The sequence below is a fragment of the Bos mutus genome, chromosome 12 (assembly GCF_027580195.1).
Source record: "Bos mutus isolate GX-2022 chromosome 12, NWIPB_WYAK_1.1, whole genome shotgun sequence".
In the NCBI taxonomy this organism is placed as follows: domain Eukaryota; kingdom Metazoa; phylum Chordata; class Mammalia; order Artiodactyla; family Bovidae; genus Bos; species Bos mutus.
In genome coordinates, this window is record NC_091628.1 from 30,342,665 (window position 1) to 30,361,124 (window position 18,460).

Below are 18,460 nucleotides of genomic sequence, written 5' to 3' on the forward strand. Positions count from 1 at the left end.
CACTCTGTAGGTAGCCTGAACGTGTCATGCGCATAAGCTGCTTAATACTTACTGAGTAACTATACTGTGGGTTGAATCAAATAGAATACCCAGATATATTTTGGGGTGAAGACTATTATTTTAATAGCTGGCACTACAGTTTCTCTTGGCAATGTACTTTCTAGGTATAGGAACATACTTTGATAAACAGTTTAGGAATGGAAGGTGGCACTAAGTATAGACTCGGAGACAGAGATAAGTAAGAGTACTAAATAAGGAGAGTGTATCCTTCACTTAAAACACTTCAGTTGCTCCAAACCTTCAGAAGACTGCTATACAAACAACCAAAGCAAAGAGTCTGCTTTCCACATTGTGTGGCAGCAGGAGAGAAAGGCATTGTAGGAGGTGGGATATGAGGGAGTCTAACTGTTCAGAGAAAACTAGAGCTCAGAGCCAGAATTGACCCTGAAACTGTAAGCCCCCAGGGAACATGTGACCTTGGAGAGAACCCTGGCCTTCTGCAGGAGTTGGAAAAGGGACTTGAGTCAATTTCCACAAAACCTCTGTGGACAAGGTGACCCCAACTGAAAACTGGATGATATACATGGCAGCTTGCTATTTTCAATCATGATTTCTGAAGAGACATTTATTACTAGAAAACAACAGGGCCAGTAATCCCTACTTCCTCCTCCATTTACTTCAATCTGTAGGCCTCATTTTCCTCATCTACATTTCTGGCAACTGGAGCTAGAGTATGTATATGGTCTCTATTAGCGTCTACAGCTCACTGGAAGGACTGATGCTGAAGCTCCAATACTTTGGCCACCTGATGCGAAGGGCTGACTTATTGGAAAAGACCCTGATGCTGGGATCGAGGGCAAGAGCAGGGGGCGACAGAGGATAAGATGGTTGGATGGCATCACCAACTTGGAGGACATAAATTTGAGGAAACTCTGGGAGATGTTGGAGGACAGAGGAGGCTGGGGTGCTGTAGTCCATGGGGTCATAAAGAGTCAGATACGACTTAAAAAGACTTAACAACAACAGCCCTACTAACAATAGCTAACATTTTCAACGTTCCTTTTTGAGGTAAATTTACTTAGAGTGAAACGTACAGATCTAAAGGTAGCACTTCATGGGTTTTGACAAATGCATATACCCTCCTAAAGTGAAAGTTGCTCAGTCATGTCAGATTCTTAGGGACCCCATGGACTGTAGCCCACCAGGCTCCTCTGTCCATGGGGATTCTCCAGGCCAGAATACTGGAGTGGTGGCCCTTCTTTTCTCCAGGGTATCTTCCCGACCCAGGAATCTAACCAGGGTCGCCTGCATTGCAGGTGGATTCTTTACCAGCTGAGCTACCAGAGAACCCTCCTAACCCAAATTCTAAGTAAGATACAGAACTTTTCCATCACAGAAAAATTCTCTTCAGGCAAACTATACCCTTTCCTCCAGGCTCCCACCCTTCTGGCTCTGATCACCACGGATCAAAAAACTAATATTTAAAAATTATGTTTAAATCCCAGCATTTTAGGATGCCTCATTAGTTATCAAAGCTTTTATTTCTCAAAAGTCCTGTGAGGAAGCTATTACCTCCATTTTGCAGACGAAAACGTTGAGCATCAAGACGATTCACCTGCCCCTGGTTATCAGTGAATTGGGTTTTAGAAGCTGTTGCTCTTAACCTCACTACATCTCTGAGGCGGGTCACGACCAGTCCACACCGATTGCTGCTGCTGCTGCTAAGTCGCGTCAGTCGTGTCCGACTCTGTGCGACCCCATAGATGGCAGCCCACCAGGCTCCTCTGTCCCTGGGATTCTCCAGGCAAGAATACTGGAGTGGGTTGCCATTTCCTTCTCCAAAGCATGCATGCATGCATGCTAAGTCGCTTCAGTCGTGTCCGACTCTGTGCGACCCCTGGACAGCAGCCCACCAGGCTCCCCTGTCCACGGGACTCCCCAGGCAAGAATACTGGAGTGGGTTGCCATTTCCTTCTCCCCCATACCGATTATTCAAGGGTTATTAGAGACCAGCTGTCAATTGAAATCAACGCCACTTAACAAATTCTCAAGCCTTCTGAATAATTGTAAAGGCCGTGTGCATTATATTTTACTAAATGACTCGTTTTATCTCTCAGAAAATGGCAGAAAGGAGGTGTGAAAGGGTGCAGATTTGGTTTTTACTGGTGAAGAAGCCCCAGAGGTGGCTTTTAGGTTTCAAACACACCAGACGGCCGGGCCAGAGGAGGCTGCCTGGATGGGCGGCGGGGGAGGGGCTGGACCGGCGACCTTTCCAGGCCCGGCGCCGCTCCTTCCTCTGACGCCACCCGCATCTCTCTCAGGAGAGAGCGGACTCGCGTCCTGGCACGGGGGTTGGACACTGCAGCGCAGGACTCGTCGGCGGCCCCGGAGCTCAGCTCGTCATCCGTCCTCCTCAGTGTCGCTGTCTCCCTCCACTCCCCGGCGCACCCTCGCGCCACCCTGTCTCCGCAGCTCCTGCCGCTGCCCAGGCTCCTCCCCGAGCCGACTCCGAATCCTCGCGCTCCCCCCAGCCCCACCGCGCGGCCCACGGCTGTCATGGCAACCGGCCGCCGCCGGCGCCGCCGCCGCCTCTTCACGCACGTCGCGAACTAACGGACTCAGCGGCGGCGGCGGCGGCGGCCTGTGCCCCACCCCCACCCCACCTGGACCGCGGCAAAAACGGTCGGCCGACCTGCGACACCTAGGTAATGAATCCGAGGGGGAACGGGGGCCAGCGAGAGAGCCGGTGGTGGGGTGCTTGGGTGGACAGCCACACCCCAGCTCCCGCTGCCGGAGACGCTAGGGCCATGCGCGGCGGAGGAGACTGCGTGCTGCGCGAGAAAGGGTGAGAGAGAGAGCGCGAGCGGTGGGCGCGCAGGGCTTTATGGGGATTGTAGTTCAGCGGCTCCTCGGGCTTGCGGCCTTGGTGGCTCGGCCCGGACGGGCGAACTACAAAGCCCGGCGGCCCCGACAGCTGAGAAAGACCGATAAACTTTGAGCCGGCCAGGGGAAACAGGGAGACTCTGTCTGTGGTGAGGGGATTCTGGGGTGGTCGCTGAATGGGGTTCTGAGAGCTAAAGGGGAAGTGGAGGTGAGACTCGGGCGTTCCGCCCTGCCAATTTGTCCCGCCCCGGCTGCAGCGCTGTCTCCACCCCGGCCCGGCCACCGCCCCGCGTAGAGTCGGGGAGGAGTCGCCTTCGGGGCTGCGGGGCCTCGGGCCTTCGGCGCCTCTCACCCTCCCTAATTGCTGCCTCTTGGTGCAGAACCGTATGTATGGCACATTTTTGATGGGCGACCCGAAAAACTATATTTTAACCGATTTTTCTCCTTTTCCTGATTCGCTCCTTTATTGCTAGGTACTTAATCAGATTTATTCTGAAGTAGTTCAGAGGTGTTTGCATTAATTAAACCCAATGGTTAATAATTACTCAAAGGGCATTAATGTTTAAAGGTCAAGTGTGGAAGTAGATAAAAGGTACCATGCTGTTGTATAGTAGTATCTGATATTTTTTCCGTTTTGCATTTTATTTATTGAGGGTCAGGATTACAAAGTGAGCACTCCTTCACCTCAGCCTATTAGCCTGAACACTACCTACACATATTTTGATGCCATTTTAAAGATTGTTTGTACTTTAAATTACTAATTTTCGTTTAAGTACAGGGTTGTCTTTTTAAACCAAATTTTTAGCAGTGGGTAGTAGTAATTATTTTCTTCTATTATTACAATGTTTTTAAAAATTTCTTAGGACCATTTTTCAGAATGAAAAGCACTCTGTTCTTTCCTTTTTTAATGCTCTGAAATACATTTTAGTCCCTAAAGTTTGCCCAGGCCCTGGAGGTAAGGAAGCTGATACAGATTTAGAAAACCTCCCTAGTCATCCCTTTAAAAATTTTTCAATAGATAACCATCCTAGAAATCTGGTATTTTACAGTGGTGTGTTGGAAAATTATTGGTGCAGTATGGGCTTATTTTGTGTGTGTATGTTTCTAAACAAGAAGACAAGGTCACTATAAAATTAATTTTCTCTCACTATAAGATTCATTTTCTCTTTGGTCACTGTAAACTTTATTTAAAGAAGCAGTTTTGTAGGAGGAGATAAAAAAGTAAGTTTAATAAGACCACTGGGGAAAAAAATCAAGGCCTTATACACAAGGAATTTGAAATATTTATTCATTTAGGATTTATTTATTCATTCATTCAGTATTTGTTAAGGATCTATTATGCACAAGGCAATATGCCAGGTGGTGGGAATTAAGAGCTGATAGAAGATAATCTGTGTCCTACATGGGCACACAGTCATGTCATCACAGTAGTGTGGAGAGATGGGTGCAAGTTGCTGCGAGCCCAGAGTGGGAATACATTATAGGGATATTATATCACAATAACATGTATTGAATACTTACTCTATGGGAGACATATTTTGCATGCAGCCCCTTATTTTATCCTCACAACAATCCTATGAAGTAGCTCCTGTTATTTAGACATGAGGAAACAGCCTCAGAGACCTTGCCCATAGCTGAATAAGGTCATAGCTGAGTAAGGTGTGAGCCTGGAATTTCAACCGAAGTGGATCTAACTCATCTAAATGGTGATCTCAACTACTGATGGCATCCTTTGTACCCTTGGGGAGGATTGTGACTCTGTCTAAGGAGATTAAGAGAAATCTCCAGAATGATGTGACATTTGACTTGTGCTAGGAAAGTTTATTCAGCTTTTATTGGAGTGAGGCTGAGGAAAGCCGTTCTAGGCAAATGGCATAGCAAAAGCAAAGGAGAGATTTGAGTGTTTTGTGTTTGGGGAATCCTTGACTGTTCTGATGACTGAAACCCAGAATACTTGCAGTGTAGTGGAGAGACCAGATCTCAAAAGTACTTGGTACCATGATAAAGAATTTAGAATTTTTCTTCAACATGGGGTCACCATTGAAGAATTTCCAGTGGAGTAGTGGCCTTATTGGGCTTCCCAGGTGGCTCAGTGGTTAAGAACCCACCTGCAATGCAGGAGACTCGAGTTCAATCCCTGGGTCAGGAAGATCCCCTGGAGGAGGAAAATGGCAACCCACTCCTGTATTCTGGCCTGGGAAATCCCATGGACAGAGGAGCCTGGCAGGCTACAGTCCATGGGATTGCAGAAAGTCTAACATGACTTAGCTACTGAGCACATATGCAGTGGCCTTAACAGGTTTGTATTTTAGAAAGATAAAAATAGTTTAAAGCAGAACTTTTTTCTTAAACCTCACATGTAAATATTATAACTGAGTTAGGTAGATTCCCTGGTAGCTCAGCTGGTAAAGAATCGGCCCACAATGCAGGAGACCCTGGTTTAACTCCTGGGTGGGGAAGATCCACTGGAAAAGGGATAAGCTACCCACTCCAGTATTCTTGGGCTTCACTGGTGTCTCAGCTGGTAAAGAATCCACCTACAGTGTGGGAGACCTGGGTTTGGAAGATCCCCTGGAGAAGGGAATGGCTACCCAGTCCAGTATTCTGGCCTGGAGAATTCTATGGACTGTATAGTCCATGGGGTTGCAAAGAGCTGGACACGACTGAGCAACTTTCACTCACATTAAAAATTAATTTGAAAATATTTGCTTTCCTACTTAAAAACCATTACTGTGGAGACAAAAGAATTAACTTAAAAATTAATATAAGGGGTTCTGAGAATAAGCTGGTTATTCAGTTCAGTTCAGTCGCTCAGTCTTGTCCAACTCTTTGTGACCCCATGGACTGCAGCACACCAGGCCTCCCTGTCCATCACCAACTCCCGGAGTTTACTCAAACTCATGTCCATTGAGTTGGTGATGCCATCCAACCATCTCATCCTCTGTCGTCCCCTTCTCCTCCAGCCTTCAATCTTTCCCAGCCTCAGGATCTTTTCAGATGAGTCCACTGTTCTCATCAGGTGGCCAAAGTATTGGAGTTTCAGCTTCAACATCAGTCCTTCCAGTGAACACCCAGGATTGATCTCCTTTAGGATGGACTGATTGGATCTCCTTGCAGTCCAAGGGACTCTCAAGAGTCTTCTCCAACACCACAGTTCAAAAGCATCAATTCTTCGGCACTCAGCTTTCTTCACAGTCCAACTTTCACATCCATACATGACTACTGGAAAAACCATAGCCTCGGCTAGATGGACCTTTGTTGGCAAAGTAATGTCTCTGCTTTTTAATATGCTGTTTAGGTTGGTCATAACTTTTCCTTCCAAGGAGTAAGCGTCTTTTAATTTCATGGCTGCAGTCACCATCTGCAGTGATTTTGGAGCCTGAAAAAATAAAATCAGCCACAGTTTCCCCATCTATTGCCATGAAGTGATGGGACCAGATGCCATGATCTTCATTTTCTGAATGTTGAGCTTTAAGCCAACTTTTTCACTCTCCTCTTTGACTTTCATCAAGAGGCTCTTTAGTTCTTCTTCACTTTCTGCCGTAAGGGTGGTGTCATCTGCATATCTGAGATTATGAATTTTCTCCCAGCAATCCTGATTTCAGCTTGTGCTTCATCCAGCCCAGCGTTTCTCATGATGTACTCTGCATGTAAGTTAAATAAGCAGGGTGACAATATACAGCCTCAACACATTCCTTTTCCTATTTGGAACCAGTCTTTTGTTCCATGTCCAGTTCTAACTGTTGCTTCCTGACCTGCATACAGATTTCTCAAGAGGCAGGTCAGATGGTCTGGTATTCCCATCTTTTTAAGAATTTTCTACAGTTGATTCTACTGTGATCCACACAGTCAAAGGCTTTGGGGTAGTCAATTAAGCAGAAATAGATGTTTTTGTGGAACTCTTTTGCTTTTTCCATGATCCAGTGGATGTTGGCAATTTGATCTCTGGTTCCTCTGCCTTTTCTAAATCCAGTTTGAACATCTGGAAGTTCACGGTTCACGTATTACTGAAGCTTGGCTTGGAGAATTTTGAGCATTACTTTGCTAGCGTGTGAGATGAGTGCAATTGTGTGGTAGTGCAATTGAGTGCAATTGTGTGAGCATTCTATGGCATTGCCTTTCTTTATGATTGGAATGAAAACTGACCTTTTCTAGTCCCATGGCCACTGTTGAGTTTTCCAAATTTGCTGGCATATTGAGTGCAGCACTTTCATAGCATCATCTTTTAGGATTTGAAATAGCTCAACTGGAATTCCATCACCTCCACTAGCTTTGTTTATAGTGATGCTTCCTAAGGCCCACATGACTTCACACTTTAGTTTTCCCAAATGTGTGTCTTGCTGCTACTGCTACTGCTAAGTCGCTTCAGTCATGTCCGACTCTATTCGACCCCATAGATGGCAGCCCACCAGGCTCCGCCATCCCTGGGATTCTCCATGCAAGAACACTGGAGTTCTTGGTCTTGGTATAAGAGAGAAATCCAGTTATACTGGGAAGAAATCTTTGTGTGTGTGCAATACAACCCACATTGTATTGTGGGTTGATGGTAGATTTAAAGAAGAGAAGGGTGTGGTTGGAGATGCTTCGGGAGAGATAGGTTGGAACCAGGAATTTGTTACTTTTAGATCTGAGTCATGAAGGAGACAAGTCATAATTATGTAGAACCAAATGAGGCAGTATTTTGTCTTCTTGGTCTAAGCATGAACTTGAACTGATCTCTTTTTGTCCTGAGACTAGAGCTCTCCTTGAAGATATTACATGGACTGTTGTGTATAGGGCAACTCTACTGGGTCAGTTCAATTGTAAATATTGTAAGAAGATGCTGATTCATTTTTGAATGAATAAGAGAAGTATTCTCAAAATAAGAGAAGTATTGTCAAGTATGTGTCATTGTTAAAATATCTATGCCTCCTTCAGATGTAACCTGAGCATTTAAAAGTTCTAGAAACTCTTCTAATTTAAATTCAAGGAGATTTTTTAAAAAATCCTCTTATATTTCAAAGAGTTTAAATGGTTAAACCTTTTAAAACCTCTATTCAAAGAGGTTATGGTTAAAAGTAATTAAAGTTGTGGTACAGCTTCTAGGAATTATAATGAAAACTGGGTTAGTTGAATGTAGCGGCTTCAAACTTATGCATTAATGTTGAGTGTGGAGTGAAAATAATAGCTTACATTGATTCAGTGTTATGTGCTTGGAATGATGCTAATGTACTTCACATTTAATTTTTGCAATAACCTTGTGATGGTAAATATTAGTTTCTCTTTTTTTATAGGTGTAGAACTGAGGCCAAGAGAAGTTACATGATTTGCTTGAGATCACAACTAAAAATTTGTGGTGCCTGGATTCATACCCAGGTTTTTCTGCCTGAAATTTTAATATTGCCTTCACACTTGAATAGTTTAGCTTGGTATACAAGTCTAGATTGGCAGTCTCCCACTAGTAGCACATGAGAGAGATTATTCTGCTGCCTCCAGGCTTCCAATATTCCTTTTGAAAAGTTAGCTGTCAATATATTATTTTTCCTTTGTTGACAATATATCATTTCTCTCTATTGCTTTTAGGTTTTGCAGTTTTACTAAGTTGTCCTAGATGTGGACTTGTTTTTATTTATTTTGAAACAGAGTTACTGTCTTATATAGATTTTGAAGAAGTTTTCAGATCAGTCACTCAGTCGTGTCCGACTCTTTGCGACCCCGTGAATCGCAGCACGCCAGGCCTCCCTGTCCATCACCAACTCCCGGAGTTCACCCAGACTCACGTCCATCGAGTCGGTGATGCCATTCAGCCATCTCATCCTCTGTCATCCCCTTCTCCTCCTGCCCCCAATCCCTCCCAGCATCAGAGTCTTTTCCAGTGAGTCAGCTCTTCACATGAGGTGGCCAAAGTACTGGAGTTTCAGCTTTAGCATCATTCCTTCCAAAGAAATCCCAGGGCTGATCTCCTTCAGAATGGACTGGTTGGATCTCCTTGCAGTCCAAGGAACTCTCAAGAATCTTCTCCAACACCACAGTTCAAAAGCATCAATTCTTCGGTGCTCAGCCTTCTTCACAGTCCAACTGTCACATCCATACATGACCACAGGAAAAACCATAGCCTTGACTAGACGAACCTTTGTTGGCAAAGTAATGTCTCTGCTTTTGAATATGCTATCTAGATTGGTCATAACTTTCCTTCCAAGGAGTAAGCGTCTTTTAATTTCATGGCTGCAGTCACCATCTGTAGTGATTTTGGAGCCCAGAAAAATAAGAAAAAAAAAAGAAGAAGCTTTCGCCATTATGTATTGAATATTGCTCTCCCCTTTTTTTCTCCTAGAATTCATAGTAGACGTATATTGGGCCAGGTCTTTGTACTCTCTGCATTTCTTAACTTTGCTTGCTTATTCTGTGTTTATGTGCTGCATTCTGGGCAAATTCTGTAGCACTATATTCTGGTTTCTTGATCCTCCCTTCAGCTGTGCCTGATCTGCTGTTTCCTCAGTGCACCGAGTTTTTCATTTCAGTGAACATTTCATTTTAATGCTAGAAGTTCTTGATTCTTTTTCAAACCTGTCTATTCATTTTTAAATGGCTTGCTCCTGTGTTTCTAAGTATACTTATTTTGTAGTGACTATTAGATTATCAAATACTTTTGATAATAGCAGTAATTTTGCCATATGTTTTAGTATTTGCCTCACTCTTATAATGGGTTGTATTTTTTGTACCTTGAAATTTTAGATATAACCTCAGTGCAAATACTGTGAAGTCTTGGTCAAGGATGTATCCTGTACTTTTGGTTGTTTCTCTGAAGTGCATTATGGAGAACTGGTGAATGAATAAATGCATTTTAGTATATTCATATAATGAGGTGCTACTCAGCAGTAAGGAAAAGGCAATGGCAACCCACTCCAGTACTCTTGCCTGGAAAATCCCATGGACGGAGGAGCCTGGTAGGCTGCAGTCCATGGCATCACTGGGAGTCAGACACGACTGAGCAGCTTCACTTTCACTTTTCACTTTCATGCATTGGGGAAGGAAATGTCAACCCATTCCAGTGTTCTTGCCTGGAGAATCCCAGGGACGGCGGAGCTTGGTGGGCTGCTGTCTATGGGGTCGCACAGAGTCGGACACGACAGAAGCAACTTAGCAGCAGCAGCAGCAGCAGTTTCTAGTTTGGAAGAATCACATATAGACCCATGTCAAAGCATATCATCAATCGTTTTTGGAAACTTGTGTCAAAGAGAAGATCCTGTAAGTTTGCAGAAAGGGAAAAAGGCATGATATATAAGCAATCAGGAATTTGAATGACTTTAGTTGCCTCAACTTAATCTGAAAACTTAGAAGGTTGATATTTGGCAAAACTAATACAATTATGTAAAGTTTAAAAATAAAAAAAAGCTTAAAACCTAAAAAAAAAAAAAAACTTAGAAGGTAATAGAGCAATGCTTTTACATTTTTAAAGGAAATTATTTGCAAATGAAAATTTAGTAATCAGCCAGACTATCACTGAAGTATGACGATAGTTTAATAAAGGTGTTTTAAGGCATGCATAGTCTCAAAATTTTATTTTACTCCCCATTTACAGAAAATGTATTCTATAAAGGAGACACTTGCTCTTTGGAAGGAAAGCTATGATAAACCTAGACAGCCTATGAAAAAGCAGAGACATCACTTTGCTGACAAAGGTTCATATAGTCAGAGGTATGGTTTTTCCAGTAGTCATGTACAGATGTGAGAGTTGGACCATAAAGAAGCCTGAGTGCTGAAGAATTGATGCTTTTGAATTGTGATGCTGGAGAAGACTCTTGAGAGTGCCTTGGACAGTGAGGAGATCAAACCAGTCAATCCTCAAGGAAACTGACCGTGATTATTCATCGGAAGAACTAATGCTAAAGCTCCAATACTCTGGCCACCTGATGCAAAGAGCCGACTTGTTGGAAAAGACTGTGATGCTGAGGAAGATTGAAGGCAAAAGAAGAAGGAGGGAGCAGAGGATGAGTTGGTTGGGTAGCATCACTGACTCAGTGGACATGAGTTTGAGCAAACTCCTCGAGATGGTGAAGGACAGGAGGCTGGTGTGCTGCAGTCTATGGGGTTGCAAAGAGTCAGATACAACTTAACAACTGAACAACAAGAGAGTGAACCAAGAAAGGAAGAAAGACATGTGATAGACAAAAAGATTCAGTGTAGAAAAGACAAAGACTACCCCGGATAATTGAAATACCAAATTGAACAGCCTTGGCAGGTAGATAGAGTGTCCAGAGGAAAGGTTAGGCTTGCTTACAGCCTTGAAAGAAAGATAGTATCTTCATCTGGAACAAAGGGTAGGCATGCATGGTGTTCAGTATGATAGATTTGGGTTCCCTGAATTTAAGATTCTTTGATAATGCAATCTGCTGCATTTGCTGTTACCACATGCCCCATTACACGTTGCTTTGTAGAAACTGGGGTTTAGGGGACAAGTACAAAATATCCCCACAATCTTAGGTTGTAAATTTTGTAGTTTTAATTCTTATATTTGAGTCATTCATTTTGAGTTAAATTTTGTATATGTTGTGAGGTAAGACTTGAGATTCAGAATTTTTTTTTCTTCCTTATATGGATATCTAGCTGTTTCAACACCTTTTTTTGGGGAAAAAATATATATATTTTTTCATTTTAATTGGCCATATATGTATCGATCTTTCTGGACTCTGATTTGTTCCGTTGGTCTGTGTCTATCTTTATGCCAATCCCATGCTGTCTTGATTCCTGTTAATTTTATAATAAATCTTGGAATCAGTATAAGTTGTCCTACTTTACTATAATTTTTGAAACTGTTTTGGCCGTTCTATGTCCTTTGTATTTCCATCTAAGTGTTAAATCAGCTTGTCAGTTTTTATAAGAAAGGCTGCTGGGATCTTGATTGGGATTTCATTGAGTCTGTGAGTCACTTTCAAGTGAATTGACATTGGGGGTTTCAATTCATAAATGCATGTGCACATACACACATGTATGTATATCTATTAACTTAGGTCATCTTTAATTTCTCAGTGCCCAGATCTTACATATATTTTGTTCCGTTTATCCCTGGGGTATTTAGTATTTTTGAATGATTTTACTGTTTTGACTTTAGTTTTCAATTTTTTTATTGTTATTATGTAGAAATACGATTGATTTTTGAATATTAACCTTGTATCCTGCAACTTTACAAAATTCACTTATTAGTTCTAGTAATTATTATAGATTCCCTAGAATTTTCTCCATTAACAATTAACATTGTATGTGAATAAGAGAATTTTCCTTCCACTTTTCTAATATGTATCCCTTTTATTTTTTTCTTGGCTACTTGCACTGGTTAGAACCTATAGCTGTCATGTTGAATAGAAGCGTTGAGAGGAGATTCACTGGCCTTGCTTATTCTTTCTTGATTTTGGTAGAGAGTATTCAGTTTTTTCTGGAGAAGGCAATGGCAACCTACTCCAGTACTCTGGCCTGGAAAATCCCATGGGAGGAGCCTGGTAGGCTGCAGTCCATGGGGTCTTTAGAGTCGGACACGACTGAGCGACTTCCCTTTCACTTTTCACTTTCATGCATTGGAGAAGGAAATGGCAACCCACTCCAGTGTTCTTGCCTGGAGAATCCCAGAGACGGGGGAGCCTGGAGGGCTGCCGTTTTTGGGGTTGCACAGAGTCGGACGTGGTTGAAGCGACTTAGCAGCAGCAGCATTCAGTTCTTTCACAGTTAATCTGATGATATCTGCTCTTTACTAGATTGAGGAATTTCTATTCTTAGTTCGCTAAGAGTTCTTATCATGAATGGTATTGAGTTTTGTCCACTACTTTTTCTGCATCTGTTCAGATGATCATGTTTTATTTCTGAGTCTCTTAAGATTGATTGGTTTTTTAAGTAGATACCACCTTGAATTTTTTAATATAAACTCCACTTGGTCATAATGCATTATCCTTTTTATATACTGGATTTGATTAGCTAAAATTTAAATATTTTTGTATCTATGTTCCTGAGGGATACTGGTAGGTAAGTTTCTTTTCTTAAAATGTCTGGTTTTGATATCAGGCTAACACTGGTCTTAAAATATGAGTTGGAAGTTTTTCCACCCATTTCTTTTTCTGAGAGAGTTTGTTTGGAAATTGTTTTATTTTTTTTCCCTTACATACTTGGAAGAATTCACTCATGAAGTCTTTTGGATTTGGAGTGTTGGTTTTGTTGTTTGTTTTTCTTTAATGGGAAGATTTTAAACTACAAATTGAAGTTCATTGATTGACACAGGACTATTCAGATTAATTATTTCTTCTTCAGAAATAGCTTTGGTATGTGGTGACTATCTCTACAGTTTGTAGTGATGGCCCCTCCTTCATTCCTGATTTTGGTAATTTGTGTTTTCTCTCTCCCTTTCTTGATTAGTATAACTAGAGGTTTAATCATTTTTAATGATTTCTTCAAAGAACCAACTTTTTACTACATTGAAAAATTTTTTCTTGTTTCTATTTTATTGATTTTTGCTTTCAACTGTGTTGTGTTCTTCCTTCTACTTCTTTTGGATTTAATGTGCCTTTATTTTCCTAGATTCTTTAAGACAGAAGCTGAAAGCAGGAGTTTGCAAACTACAATCTGGGGACCAAATCTAGTCTGCAACTTGTTTTTGAACAGCTGGTGGCTCAGATGGTAAAGAATCTGCCTGCAGAGCAGGAGATCCGGGTTTGATCCCTGGGTCAGGAAGATCCACTGGAGAAGGGAATGGCAACCCACTTCAGTATTCTTGCCTGGAGAATTCCATGGACAGAGAAGCCTGGTGGGCTATGGTCCATGGGGTCACAAAGAGTTGGACCATACTGAGAGACTTAACACAGACACACATGAACTAAGAATATTTTTTTCATTTTTTTTAACAGTTAAAGAAGTCAAACGAGGAATAATGTTTCGTGACATGTGAAAATAAATGAAATTCAGTTATCAATGTCTGTAAATAAAGTTTTATTGGAACACAACCACACTCATTTGTTTTCATATTGTCTGTGGATGCTTTTGTACAAAGTTGAGTAGTGCCAGTAGTGACTTGATGGTGTCTGAGTGCCTCTTGCTGTGCACTGCCGTCACAGTGTCTCATGTGCCCTCCGTGTCCCTGTACTCTGACTTTTTACTTTATTATCAGCGGATTCCCGTCACGTTAAAAACAGAAAAGAAGAGAAAAATGGATTTGATGTATTTATACTTTTAAAGCACAATGAAGTGAGGAGTATTGAACAGGATGACAAAGCACTGTGATTATTATGCAGTGACGCTATAGCTGTACTGAAGAAATACAGTTTACACTGATATTACCAGATGAATCACTCATCGTGGTATTCCCAATTCGTAGGAAAGCAGTGGCTAGAAAACTTAAAAAGGAGTATCTTTTCAAGCAGAATTTCTTCACAAAATTAAAAAACAAAAATCAGGCTGCACCTGGAGTAAGTTTCTCGAGTGTCTCATTATTTAGCCAAACAAGAAAGTTATTTGCCCATGGTGACTTAAGTAAATCTTATTTGACTGTAGCAGCCAAAGAAATGTGTCTGGAGAAAATCAACTTGTTTAAGACTATTAGCCTTTTGGTGAGAACAATTGCTAGAATAGTTGAGGACATCAGTCAATTAAAAAAACAAGGCAAACGATTTTGAGTGGTTTTCCTTGGCTCTTGATGAATTGACAGATGTTACCAAAACAGCTAAGTGTTTATTTGCAAAGTCAATGCTGACTTGGAAGTTACTGAAGAAATACATTTAATGAATAGTGTTTGTGGAATAGCTACAGACAGGAATATTTATTAAAAAGTTGAGAATACACTTATTCTGTACAACCTGAAGTGGAATCTGATGTGTTGGAGCTAGTGGTGGTAAAAAAAAAAAAAAATGTATAGAAGAGAAAAAGGCTTACGTGAACAAATTTACTATGCTGGGAAAACATAGGGTGGTTAAAGTTGATGGTTCTTTACTTTTTTATAATCAGCAGGTATTTTGCAGAGAATATTTGAATCTATCACGTGGTAAGAAACCGTTAGTGTCTTAAGACACAGGAGTGTTGTTCTTGAGGACTTAACCATTGTCAGTTCCTTGAATTTTTGTCAGAAGCAGAATATCCTGACGTATCCCTACCACAGCAGTTCGTGGCTTGTAGTGGCGAAGTTCTATTGCGGTCTTGAGTTACGGGCTAATTTGAACTTTTTCTGAATGAGAGGAACTGTTCTCATCCACTGTTATTGAACACTGAATAGCTTTGGAAAGCAGTTTTGCTGCAGACTTGATAATGTTTCTTTTTCTTTTTGAAGGGCAAATTCTGTATATTTTATTCATAGAATGAGATGCTACTTAGCAACAAAAAGAATTACCAACACCCTCAACAACACGGATGAATGTAACAGACAAATGCTAAGTAAAATAAACCAAAAAACAAAGAGAACATATTGTATGATTCTACCTGTATGAGGTTCAAATCAGAGAAAAGTGATCTATGGTGATAGAAATTGGGACATTATGTCCTTGGAAGAAGGCCATGGACTTGGAGGGACATGAAGATTTCTTTCTACTTATGGAAATGCTCTATATTGTGGTCTGAGTGATTTTTTTGGTGGGGGGTTGTATATGGGTTTGTTTATTTAATTTTATTTTATTTTTAAACTTTACAATATTGTATTAGTTTTGCCAAATATCGAAATGAATCCGCCACAGTTATACCTGTGTTCCCCATCCTGAACCCTCCTCCCTCCCCATATCCTCCCTCTGGGTTGTCCCAGTGCACCAGCCCCAAGCATCCAGTATCCTGCATCGAACCTGGACTGTGAAACGAGTTGCCAGTCCAGGTTTGATAATGTTTCTTAATAAATTCAATGGAAAATTTCAGGATCAGACTGCTTACATGCAAAACTAAAGTTATTTTGATGCCAGCTAATGTTTGAATCACAAGTAGTACTGAATTATTTTATAATATGTAGCTATCTACACTGTCAAAAGTTAAAGAAGTGAGATCTCTGTTCCCACCCAGATTTTCAGTGTATTTGAGCTCAAACTACTTTGATGCAAGTGCAAAGGAAATTTCCGTATTACAAAATCCATTTAACTGTGTAATGGAGATACTTCCACTTAACCTTCATTTGGAATTGATTAATATACAGTGTAATGACTTATCAAGAGAAGAATAAAACCTTCAAATGCTTTTCAAACAGCAAATATGCTGGATTGAAATTATATGCTTGTGATTTGATATCAGCATGTGACAATACCTCTCTTGGTAAACAAACACTTTAAAACATGAAATGCGTAAATCTTATTAAAAAGCAGTATTGACACATGAACATTTGCAGTTGATCTGGATGATAGGAAACACTAACTATGAATCCCAACTACATGAAATCATATCCCCTGTTCTGCAAAAAGTTGTACTCAATGATTGCTACTATAATAGTTTGAATTTTGTTGATAAAAATTGTGGACATTTTTGTCTCTTTTATATAACTAACATAATACCCTCAGTTTTTCCTGTTGCCCCTCAAAGCTAAAAATATTTAGCCATTCACAGGGAAAGTTTGCTGACCCTGCTTTACATGGAAATATTTCCATTGTGCATCTTTGCGTGCCCGCATATATTAGCAGAATGAATGCTTTTGTCTAAGGACTCATTTGAAGAATTGTAATTTGAAGAAGAGGCTTTCCATGGTTGTCATATATTCTGTGGGTAGATCTACTGAATGTTGAAATTTCTTACTTTGTGAGAGTAGTATACTATTTGCTGCAGTGTGATTCTCAAGTAACATAAATGCTGCCTTCAAGGAACCTATGCTGGGAGAAGGGGCAACTAAAATGGGAGAACACATAAAAAGAAACGACTTTAATCTTTTCAAGAATGTACTGGAGTCAGCTAAAATGACTAGAAATAGTTGTAGTTAGTTTTGAGGAAGAGGTTCTGAGCCCCTTAAGAACAGATAAGAGGTAGAGAGGAAGAGCCAGGCTACTCCCATCAAAATTTAATCCCCTCAGGAAAGCATGGGACAAAATGATTTTTCTCTGCTAAGTGTATTTCTTGGTTTACTGTTCCAGGAAGTAAGAGTAGGTCAATTTGGACTCCTTCCCAAGATGTCATTCTCCTGGATCTCTGGACAGTTTTCAGTGGAAAGTATCTTTGCTTAGAAGCCTTGGATGATCTTGGGGGACTGTTGAGAAGCCTGGAAAAGCCAGAATTACTGAGCTGGAGGGCTTTGGTAGAAACCAGAGGTTCAGATGGTTATTTTTCCTATTTTCTTGTAGAAGGGGAAGATTAATGATAGTGATTTGCACAGGCAAAAAGCTCAAGAGAATGGCAGGATCATAGAAGATTACCAGATGGGGAGCATCAGATAGTTAAATTCACAGGTTTTTGAGGTTTTTGCTTAGATTTAAGTTGTATGAAACACTTAAATGTATGTAAATGATGCATGGACAACTATAGGCTGTACTTTTAAAATGTGTTCCTTAAGTCAAAAAGTTCCTTCCCTTTTTGTTCTTGGGGCCAGATAGTTTTAGTGAAAAATAATTTTTGTAGTTTTAATTGATGTTGATGGAAAATGTGAGCTATTTATATATTTAGCTTTACATTGTCAAGAATAAACGGACTAAAATGAAGCAAGTTGATCTTTACTGTTATTGCAGCTTGTGGTGATTATAAATGGGCAAGGAGAACTGGTGTCCAGTTTATGTAGCTGTAACATAAATCGATAGTGCAGAGCTGTGTCATTTCTCTAGTTATCTCCTTGGGTGCTCTTTTGTAATCTGTGCATTTCCAAACTTGGGAACTTTGTTCAGTATCATTACAAGATGCATTCAGATAACCTCAAAGAATGAGAGAAACATTTTGACTTTCAAAGTAGTTTTAAGCAGATCTTTTAAAGTGTAATAAATGCTTTAAAGTCAGTACTGAAAACTTAATAAAAAGCCACTGTATTTTATGTTTAGATCTCTGAAGGATGAATTTGGCTGAGATCTGTGACAATGCAAAGAAAGGAAGAGAATATGCACTTCTTGGAAATTATGACTCATCCATGGTATATTACCAGGGGGTGATCCAGCAGATTCAGAGACATTGCCAATCAGTCAGAGACCCAGCGGTCAAAGGCAGATGGCAGCAGGTAAGAGCCCATGGAAGTGTTCAGGGGGTGAGGACAGCGGTCTGCTGCACTGGAGAGATGTGAGCTGAAAAATCAGTTTGAGATTTTTTGCAGTAGTTCTCTTTTGTCTGACTGCTGAAGTATATTTAAAATGTACTCTGGATAGTTTTTCTGTCTTTCCTAGTTAACATGTGTATGTTTTTCATAATATATTGATTTGGCCAAAAAGTTTGTTCAGTTAGTGAACACATTGTTCATTAAAAGCCTTGGTGAAAATGAAAAATATGTCTTTTAGGTTTACTTAAAACAGAATGAACTTTTTGGTCAACTCAGTATTTTTGAGACATATTTCGAAGCCATTTAATTCAGATTGACTCTAATTGTTTTTTCCTCCTCAGTTGACTAATTGTGTATGGTTACAAGTTGTAGAAATGAGGTATTTCTACTTGCCCTTTCCCCTTTCATTTTTACATGTAATTTTGACCCATT

At 40.7% G+C, this 18,460-nt stretch overlaps 1 protein-coding gene across 7 annotated transcripts in view; it reads left to right on the forward strand.

The window, feature by feature from the left end:
• The first annotated feature begins 2,340 nt into the window (after positions 1-2,340).
• KATNAL1 (katanin catalytic subunit A1 like 1) overlaps positions 2,341-18,460 on the forward strand; it is a 58,049-nt gene continuing 41,929 nt past the window's right edge. The window contains exons 1-3 of one of the 7 annotated variants that reach the window (XM_070380469.1): positions 2,976-3,091; positions 5,847-6,149; positions 17,820-17,992. In XM_070380469.1, coding sequence (XP_070236570.1) covers positions 17,831-17,992 — 162 coding nt within the window. In that variant the 5' untranslated portion in view covers positions 2,976-3,091; positions 5,847-6,149; positions 17,820-17,830. Of the gene's footprint in view, positions 2,706-2,931; positions 3,092-3,114; positions 3,357-5,846; positions 6,150-6,197; positions 10,111-17,819; positions 17,993-18,460 lie in introns of those variants that run through there. The other 6 variants (XM_070380468.1, XM_070380472.1, XM_070380467.1 and 3 more) reach the window with 6 other exon arrangements.